This window comes from Rhinatrema bivittatum, chromosome 15 (assembly GCF_901001135.1).
Source record: "Rhinatrema bivittatum chromosome 15, aRhiBiv1.1, whole genome shotgun sequence".
Taxonomy (NCBI): domain Eukaryota; kingdom Metazoa; phylum Chordata; class Amphibia; order Gymnophiona; family Rhinatrematidae; genus Rhinatrema; species Rhinatrema bivittatum.
The window spans coordinates 63536703-63546738 of record NC_042629.1 but is presented as its reverse complement, the minus strand read 5'-3'; the positions used below and the strand labels follow the sequence as shown (position 1 = coordinate 63546738).

Sequence of the window (10036 nt, the reverse complement as noted above, 5' to 3'; positions counted from 1 at the left end):
AGATATTTTATCATTGCAAACCCAGATACAGGAATAGTTCAGCAGACAAAACTGGCGATTTCCCTAATTCCAAGCAAAGATAAGCCATTAGAAAGAGAGCTTTACTCTCTCTGTACTTTTCAGTATTTGGAAAATATTCCCTGCTAGGAGTAATACTCACCCTCTATCCAGCCAAAATGTTACTGTTTAAGTCATTAGTTTTGCATTTTTTTTTAAAGCTGCTTCCACTTCAGTTCCCATAGGAGGCAGCCATGTTCAGAAGAGAGTCAGCAGTGACCTCACATGGGTCCTCAATGCATTTAATGCCATTTGTGACATCATAGCCGATCTCTACCAAGTGGATCCAGTAAATGTCAAATAATTTAAGATTTGTCCTAATAAGGCAGCTCTCAATAGTTAGGAAGAAAAGGGGAAGGGCAGAGAAGCAGCAAAATTGCAAATATATATCACTGAAATGTATGATGGGACATCGGTAAATAAGGATATCTTTTGCTCCATCATGTTCTTCTTATGGATGCACACTACCTACTGCAGAATATTCATATCATGTGCTGTGGGGGGATAATGAAACATGTTCCAAGTTGCATATCCTTGTGCTGATATTCGGTGCAGCATATGGCTTATTTCAGAGCTGTTATATTGCAGAGTTATTCTGTGACGGTGGATGGTGCCTATTGCTCTCTTATTATGGGCTGTCCCCTGCTGCATATTTCAGTGCCATTCTGTATCTTTTCCAGTGTAGCCATAGAAAGAATTATAGTGCTTCACAGTATTTGCTATGGTTTGCACTGTCATAATTATTAGGATTATTTATTTCACTCAATAAACCACCATTCCGTGCCATTATAATCATAGCATTCAGAACAGTATTCCAATAGATATAGAAAAGCCAGCTTATACAGGAAAACAAAATAGGCAAGGCACTTGGAATTTACTTTCGGTTTGGTTCATGTTTGCTTCAGAGTATTCTCGGCTGACTTGTTAACTTGAAAGCGATCTTTAGGAAAGGCTTCGTGTGAAACCGGAACCAAACGGGCTTCCCGAGGGCCAGACTGCTTGTTAGAAAGCGGCCCGAGCTGGAGCCAAGCCGAAAGCACCCGGTGAAGTGAATGCTGTGGCAGAATGGGAGGCTGGGGGCCTCCTCGGAGCGGGTCTGGATCCAGCTGCCAGCATCTGCACCTCCAGGCGGCAGAGAAATACATTGCAGACGCGCGTTATCAGCGGGCGCAAACGGAGCTCTGAGTGATATTCCTTCCTGCGCAATTTGGTCCGTTTGCTTCCAATTGGAGTAAATGTCTATTAAGTGACCATTAATGAATGCTGTGCAGCAGTATTTATGAATATATTACACTAGGATTATATCACAAATTCAGCACCGCACGATGAATTCATGGAAAAGGTTGTTTACCGGGGATTAGATGTGCACTGTTACCCTTACAACCTGCTGTGAGTGGGGTACAGGAGGCTGCACCTGAGGATGAAGGCTGAGCGGATACGACCGAGATATCACCCGGGTCCTGCCTGTCCTGGTCGTGAGAGCAGGGAGAGGCCAAACCTTTCCCCCGTCCCCTCCCCCTGCCTATCATGCAGCAGGAGTGCCAGTGGGCAATGCCCTGCGGGAGGGTGGCATCCCCCACGTCCCGCTTTACTGCCGACGACCAGGGTCGCTTCCTAGTCGCCATTTAGTCGCGCAAGCCTTGCCCTGCCTTTCCATCTCCCCCCCAGGACCGGGCCAGCTCCGAGGGACGGACCAGAAGCCCCTCTCCCGCTTGGCTCGCACGGTCCGCTTTGCTTTGGCTGCCTTTAAGGACGGGGCATGTGGCCAGGGCTGGCGAGTTGTTCCCGGGGCTCATTAGCCCAGACGGCTCCCTCTTTGTGACGGATGCGAGCCTGACTGCAGCGGGCACTGGAGCTGGAGCCACTGCCGAGCCCGCACCGCGGGGAGAAGCAAATAACCCCGGGGGGGGGGGCAATGTCGTTACTTCCTGGGCTGCAGTGCATTGGGGGGGGGGGGGGGAGGGGGTGAAGACACTGCTGGCCCTCCCCGCTCTCCGGTGCGGATCGGGCACCGACCCCGGCACCGTGGGGGCTCCCCTGGAGCCTGGGATTCGGGACTCGGGAGCTAGGGAGCGAAGCCTCATAATTATTCCAGGAGCGGGGGGGAAAGCTCTCTCCTCTCCTCCCTCTTTGTGCGTTTTCTTCTCCTCCCCACCCCCCTGTCTGTCTGTCTGTCTGCCCCTCTCCCAGGCTGGTGCAACAGGCAGCCCAGGCCCCGCCCCCCCCGGTGACGTCGCCGCTCTCCTCTTCCAGGAATCTCTCGCTCTCCCGCATCCCTCCCCTCCCCTCCGTCCGTCGTTCTGTCTCCCAGCAGCTTCCCTCTCCTCTCTCCAGCCGCCTCCCCGAGCGCAGGGACCCTCTGCTGCGCTGCTTGGGAGCTGCGGCTTGGGTTTTGGGTTTGTTTTTTTCATGCACGCATCCGTCCTCCCTGCCTGCTTCCCCCGAACCCGCCGGGGCTTTGGCTGACCCCCCTCCCTCCCCTCTCTCCCCTCCCCCCACCCCCTGCGATGCTGCTGCCCTGAGCGCGTCCGTCCGTCCGTCCGGGGCCCGGAGGATGTGAGTGCTGCTTCTGCCGCCGTCGCCCGGCAGCCTGTGACCCCCCCCCCCCCCCCCCCCCCCCCCGGAGCAGCCGCGCCGTCCAGGGAGAGCGCCCCCCCCCCCCCCCGGAGCCGGGCACCATGTCCGAGGTGCTGCCCTTCAGCGAGGCCGAGCAGCTGCCGCATTACGCGGCCGGCGGCGGGGCCGAGGTGCCCGGGCAGATCTCCTTCACCTGCCGCCTGCAGGACACCAGCAACTTCTACAACAGCGCCGGGCAGGGGGGCAAGAGGCCCCCCAAGCTGGGGCAGATCGGCCGCAGCAAGCGAGGTAAGGGCGCGACGGCTCCCCCCCTAGACCCCCGCACAGGTACAGAGCACCCCCCCCCCCCCCCCCCCCCAATATCCATTAAGAAGGCAGGGAACGTGGCGATGGGAGGATCCAGGCAATAACCTGCTCCCCTCCCCCCATGGGGTAGAGGAACCCCACACCTCCCCTTCCCTTCCCAGGTCCAGAACTGAAACACACGAGTCCAGAAGGGCTTGGAAAAAGGACCGGGGACTTCCCAAATCGGAGGAATATTTGCCCGGCTGAATGGACGACCCCGGAGTCCTGGTGGCTGCAGGGATGGGAGCCCAGTGGGGGCCCCCGGGGTCTCCCCCCCCCCCCCCCCGATCCCGTCTCTCGGGGAAGGGCACTGCGATTGCTGCTCTTCCTGCTGTTTGCAGCCTGGGAAGGAGCTGTCAGCTGTTGAATGGTCCCCCTTTCAGCCATTGACTTTTCCCTTTGTACGCGCACCCTGCCTATTGCGCGGTTTAAAATCTCCAGGAGCAAATGTAACCATAAGATGAAACCCAAGCAGGGGCAAACATCTCAGCCCAGCAGCCAGGAAAGACGGGGGAGGGTCTGTCTCCCTCCTGCCCTCTCTTAGCCTGGGACTGGGGACAAAGGATGCTGCTAAGGGATCCTCCGGGCAGGAGGTGCGCCCGCCCCTTCCTTAGTCTTATTCATTGTTCTCCTTTCTTGTCGATGTCTGCGGCTGTTAGATTGGTTATTTTATTGTTTTACTTTCACCTCCCCTGGAGGCACCTTCTAAGCCTCAGATGATAATATACATGGGTGCTGGTAGGTTTAATGCTGACCCCAACCAAAACCCGAAGGAGCTTTTAAAACGGACAAGGACTTACCTGGGCAATTAGAGATGGGGGGGGGGGGGGGAGAGATCTGCTCGTTTGTCCCCCTTCGCCTAAGAGCAGATTCAATAACTTAAATCTACGCCGGTGAGACTGCGGCTCTAACAGCCTGGGCTAATACCAATTGGCAGCCCGATTTAATGGCCAGAAGCTCCTTTCACCATTGGACGGAGGAGGAGATCGTTTCGGATTTCTGTTTCGTTTTAAATTCTTTCCGTGCGAACAGTCGGAGCCCCAGAAAGCCAACGCACCTTCGGGCAAAGGCGTATCGTTTCCATGCCGTATCGTTTCCATGCCGTATCGTTTCCATGTAGTATCGTTTTTAGTGCCGCGATTATGGGAGTAAGAGGTCATTGCCATTGGGAGGGCCATGGTGGAGGCTGGCCAGTAAGTCACCCCCAGCACAAAACGGGGGGGGGGGGGGGGGGGAGGGGAGACAATGGGGAAAGAGATGAAGGGTGGGGGAGGGCGGCTGCAGTTTCTCTCTAACCTCTGGCTTTCTGTTTTCCAATAGTAGAAGAAGAGGACGGGATTGACGATGTGATGAAGCCCCTCTCAGACAAGACCCCTCCCGGTGTTTAAAGCCCCCTCCCCCTCCCCCAAAGACATGGCGGAAAAGGCAGAATCATGTTACCGGTGTCACACGTTGGGGGGGAGGGGAGAACACCCTCCCCCCCCCGGACCGAAAGCAGCACCAACCCCCAACAGCCGCGCCCTTTGAACTCCTGCGATCTCCAGGCGTGGAACCGGCGCAGGGGCCGAGGTGGCCCCGCCGGCCCCGGCTCCCTCCTGTCGTCTTTGGCTCTGAACGTGAATCCTGTGCAGTTCTCCTTCCGGACGAGCGGGCCGCCGGCACCCGCCCTGGGGCTTAGATCTCTGTGTTTGCTGAGCTGCCCGTTTCAGACAACTTTATCTTGTTTACATTATTTAATCTTGCAAAAAAAAAAAAAAAAAAAAGGGGATGGGTGGGGTGGGAAAGGATGATTCTGTGCACCTTGGATGTTAAAGGCTCTACATATATAATCGTATTATTTTTTTATTGTTATGTTCTAGGATGAAGACGTAAAACGAAAACAAAACATTTCTTTTTAGTCACACCTTGCAGTATTGATGGAATGTGAGGCAAAAAAATAATGCATATATATACATATAATATATGTTTTTTTTAAATATATATATATATAAGGAATGAAGCCCAAGAAAGAATAATTGTTTTTATTTCTTAAGGATTGTAAACCTTTTTTGTTGCTGCCAGCGGCCTGCTGAGAGTTAGTGTGGACGGACAGATTTCTTTTTTTCTCTGTCAGGAGGCGGCAGCTTTTTTTTTTTTTTTCCCCAGCTCCTCTGCACTCCTTGTTCCTGTGAGCAATATCGGTTTCTCCCGTCGTGACAGTTCATGCTCTTAACATACTGTAAAAAAAAAAAAAAAATCAAAAGAAAAACGTGTGATCACGAGAGTGCCAAATACCTTGAGATGCCAAGCGGGCAAGCAGTCGGGTTTTCTTTATTTGTGCTCTGGAGTCCATGTAAAGTGAAGCTGTTTGTCTCTTTCTCATGCTGGTTTCCTGTTACCCTATTCCCATGTCCCCCCCAATCCCTGAAGATAGGATCACCGCTTTATTTTGCATGACCAGCGTGTAACTTTCTCTTGGATGAGGAAATCTTCCTTCTCTTTGCATCCTCGAATGACAGACCTTAAAAAGCTTTTTTTTTTTTTTCTTAAATTTTATAACTGAATATTTTGAATGTTTGCATCTCTATCCACCACACAGGGCTATTTCTGCAATATACAATAAAATCAACTCAGTTCCTGTGGCTAAGCTGCCGTCTCTGGTGTATTCCCTTCTGCCGTCATCTTGCCCGTATGAGCAGGCGGACGCAACGCCTCATGTACTAAACATTTTCCCCATCTAAGGAAAATGGTGGGGAAACCCTTTCTATGTGTATGAATGGATAAATCATTGTGTTTGCCGTGTTAGTCCACCTGAACGCACAGAAAAAAAACAATACCCAAAGATATATACCTTTTATTGGAGAATATACATTTCTTGATTAGCTATGGGGAGCTAATACTCATCCTCGGAATTCTATTCTGACCTGAGGAAGGAAGTATTAGGTCCCAGAGCCTGTCAAGAAATATATTAAATTAGTCTACTATACAGATATACATGTTCTGTTTTTATTAAATTGTATTTTGTATGTGCAACACACACACACCACACCACACACACACACACACATACCACACCACACACATACACACACACACACACACACACACCACACACACACACCATACCACACACACACACCACACACACCACACACACACACCATACCACACACACACACACACACACACACACACCACACACACACCACACACACACACCATACCACACACACACACCACACACACACACCATACCACACACACACACACACACACACACACACACACACTTTGATTCAGGCAGCCATGTGGCTGTACAATCCCTGCCACTGAGGTAGGGCAGAGAGGACTAGAGGTTTCTGAGCTTCCTAGGTAAGGTAGTGGGCCTGCCCCGTTAGTCCAGGAAGTAGAAATAAAGCTGAAGGTGCAAGCTCTAGGTGATGACCGCCTGTCAGTAAACTAACTTTCATGGGTTTGTTGTGACTGAGCTATCCAGAGCTCTGCTCATTAGATCAGAGCAAAACCAGCTAAGAAGGAAGATGCCCGGATATTACTGGCTGCATTACAAGGGTGATGTCTGCTTCCAGGACCGTAACCTTAAAGGGATGGAGGAACCTGACAGTGGCACCTGTTCATGTTCTGATCTAAGGGACTCTTCATTACTTCTGCCTTGGGTTGGGTTTTTTTTCATTGGTTATGCAGTTTAACGCCGGGGCTGAATATTCACTAAGATCCTGGGCGGGGGTCCGGGGGTCCCTCCAACAGATAAACCAGTGACATGCCAATCCTGGTCACAAACTAGCCTTGTGCCCTGTTGCCTAAAACCATTGATAGGGGGAGAGAGTGGCACAATACCAAGGTTTCATGTGAAAGAAGCTTGGAGCCAGCTGGATTCCTCAACATGTCACCTTGTCTCGCCGCCTCATATTGTCTGCTTTCTAAGCTTCCTTTCTTTTTTTCCTTCTTTTTAATTAAAGATATTGATTTGTTAATACTGCGGTACCACCCTGGTTTTAAAAGCATCTTCTCCCCCCACCTCCCCCGTCCCACACACACAAGTTCACTCTTTGGTTGTTTTTGCTTTGCATGAACTGTTGTGATGTCTGCATGAATTTGGGATACATTACCCACAAAACATTGCCACAATTCCCCAAGAATTATAGATAGTGGTGAGCGAAGCAAAGCAAGAGAAGCTTTCGGAAACGTTTCCTGTTCGATACAAGTCAAAATAAAAAGAGAGATTTCCGTAAGTTTTACTTTTATTCACCAGTGAATTTTCCAAAAATTCACTGGTGCAGCTTCAAGGAGCAGGAGAGGCAAGTGCTTAAAAAAAACTGTATGTTTTCAGAACAAATAAGCAAAAGCCAGCTCTGCCCTGCCGAGGAAGTTTCAATGTGTTTGTAGTCAGGGCTCCTGGACAGGTGAAACCTGAGCAGGTAAACAGTCAGGTACTAGAACTGTCTTCCTACCTTCTAATGATTACCAAGAGGAGATTAGGATAGGGGCATGAGGCAGTCATCGTTGCTGAGCGGTTAATGAGGAAGGGAGAGCTTACCTGCTTTAAAAATAATGTGCACTTTTCTACAGTGAACAGCCTTCAACCATGGCAACCGCGCCTCGACAGGGCCCTGCACACATTGGGCAAATACTCAGTCCAATGGACACTCAGAGGCAGTTATTTGAGTGGAATAATAAAGGCTGCAGCTTTATTCATGAACCTTAACAAGGGAGTCTAAACAGCTAGTGAGTCCAGGCCCTCTGGGCAGCGCGCCTCATGCAAACAGGACTGCCATCTCTCCGGGACTGGGAGTCATCCGGTAATAGGAAGTAGGTCTGGGCCTTCCGGATAGCCTGCTCCATACAAGCAGGACTGTTGGCCCCCTGGGCCTGCGACAGAGCTAAATCTGGAGTCACTAGCCTGACACCACACCAGATCCTAGAAACCAGGCGTCAGACGACCCCCAGCCATTCTAATGTGACCCTTGTTGCAGATGACACATTTCAACCTTACAACCCCTAGGGTTCAGGTACAACCCCCCCCCCCCCCAAACTGCAACATTGACATCTGACAATAAAAAATAAGCAAAATAAACAGTCTTAATACAGAATTTGTATGTAACATAATTAAGGAAATGATACATACATGATTAACTATAACAAATGCGGACTAAGTAGGCCCATACAAAATTGCATCAGAAATGGTTGTGCTAGCATACATGGCCTGGGCAGAAGGCAGAAGAGGCTGGACCAGCTACCACCCAATCTCTTATCCTCCACCCGGGTCTCCACCCACCGATCCTTGATCCAATGAGGAGGTGATCCAGCCCCCAGGGACCACACAGGCTGCAGGAAGTGCAAGCGGGTGGCTGGGAGAGGACTGGATCTAGAAGGAGCCCACACATGGTTCCTCCCACCCCACCAGGTCCCAAAGCAGTCGGTCGGCACGGCGTGGGCGCTCCCGTAACATGCAGCATCCATGCATGTTGCTTGGCACTGCTTTTATTCTATCCGAAAGGATGAGGTTTGAGTCACACAAATGGTAGTGAAATGCAATCATTGCCTAGGAGGCCACACTAAGGTGCACGATGGGGGAAGGGAGGACTTATACATGGGCAGCTAGCGTTCCCCATTTGGCCCACTCCATTTGCCTAGTTGCCTTTGCCTACAGGAGTCTAGCTAAAAGCTATCTTTCAGCTGTCAGTCATGCAAGGTTGTCTTCCTGCCAGATATCACTCCTCCCCAGCTGGCAAGTGTAGCCAAGTCAGTCTGCAGTCCATGCCTGGGAAAATGGCCACCTCCTCACAATGATGTCCAAGCATGTATCAAGCCTTGCTGATGGTTTGTGCAATGTGACCTTGCCTCCCTCTTCTTGGGAGCCTGATGCAGCTGTATCACCACTTTTTGTGCAAGTCAGTTTGACTTTCCCCCTTGTTGGTTCTCTGCTATTCCACGTGGTCAATCATATAGGTTTTCATAACTGGTCCGACATCTTCCAGGCCCATCCTTTCCTCCCCATTTCTTTTACCTATTGTTCCTCCATCGTTCCTTGCCGCCGCCTTCTAGATCGGTCCCAACCATGAACTGATGCTATAGTGCAGTAGTTAATGCATAGAGCTGTGACAGTCAGAGACCCTGGCTTTGTTACACCTTCTACTGCTTTCATTGCTCTAAAATTCACTATAGCCGCCAGGGGCAGGGGGCGAGGTAAGGGGTTGCCATCCCTTGAATTACCATGTGCAGAAGGTAGTTAGTGAAAGCAGAAGAAGACTGGACTCAATAGATGGAGGGAGACAGTAGACTGGATGGAGCTGACCAAAGCACTGGAGAAGCAGCAGGTTTAAGATAATAACAAGGGATGGTGTATATGAGCATGGAGGGCATGTGCGTGGCATGGTGGGGGTTGGGAAAGGTGTAGTCGCAGTCCATTGGGACAAAGCACATAGGGCTCTTTGCAAAACTGCCAACATGTAAGGACAACAGTGCTTACCCATTCCACTTTCTGAGCTCAGCAGGGCCACCTGCCATTCTACCTCATTGCTTGCCTTGCGCTAGTCAGGCTGCAGCCATCTGTGACAACCTCCGGGCAACTTGGGAAGTGCCTAGGAAGGGGATTCTGTGGCACATATTTGACATCGTTGCAGAAATCATTAGACAATGACTAGCGGTGTCTGGTCAGAGACTGTACATGAAGTGCGCCATCTCCGCTTCGTAATCTGTTTTCTCTGTGCCTGTTTTCTCTGATGCTTGGACTGAAAGACAAATTGTCTCCCTCGTTGGAAAATCAGCAGGTCTGAGACTGGCAGCTTGCACAAACAAAGACAAATACACAAACTGTGCAACCAGGAAGAGAAATACACAACCCAGTAGCGCATAAAGCCATTTGATGGGGGAGGAGAATGTCGGTTTCCATTGCGACATGTAAAAAAGCGATAATGATGTCAATGAAGGAGAATCTGTTGAGAAACGAGAGGTTTGTGTTAATCTGCCTTAAAGTGAGAGAGATTTGGAACAGACACAATTTTACCAGTCAGCAGAGTGGGTGAATGCTTTGGAAACAGAAATCTGAAATAGAAAACAA

At 50.6% G+C, this 10036-nt stretch overlaps 1 protein-coding gene across 2 annotated transcripts; it reads left to right on the top strand.

The window, feature by feature from the left end:
• Positions 1–2310: 2310 nt before the first annotated feature.
• On the top strand, positions 2311–5266 carry CAMK2N1 (calcium/calmodulin dependent protein kinase II inhibitor 1). 2 transcript variants are annotated; one of them, XM_029579249.1, is made up of 2 exons: positions 2311–2922; positions 4303–5266. In XM_029579249.1, the coding sequence occupies exons 1-2, from the start codon at positions 2736–2738 to the stop codon at positions 4365–4367; spliced, it is 252 nt and encodes an 83-aa protein (XP_029435109.1). In that variant the 5' UTR covers positions 2311–2735; the 3' UTR covers positions 4368–5266. The 2 variants fall into 2 exon arrangements, with proteins under 2 accessions (XP_029435109.1, XP_029435108.1); XM_029579248.1 differs by having other exon boundaries at positions 2315–2922; positions 4300–5266.
• Positions 5267–10036: the final 4770 nt, after the last annotated feature.

What these genes read in the sequence shown, in the direction of transcription:
- CAMK2N1 (XM_029579248.1), top strand. Translation starts at nt 2,736, where the DNA reads ATGTCCGAGGTGCTGCCCTTCAGCGAGGCCGAGCAGCTGCCGCATTAC. An exon ending in GATCGGCCGCAGCAAGCGAG is followed by an intron (nt 2,923 to 4,299) that starts GTAAGGGCGCGA and finishes GTTTTCCAATAG; the next exon opens with TAGAAGAAGAGGACGGGATT.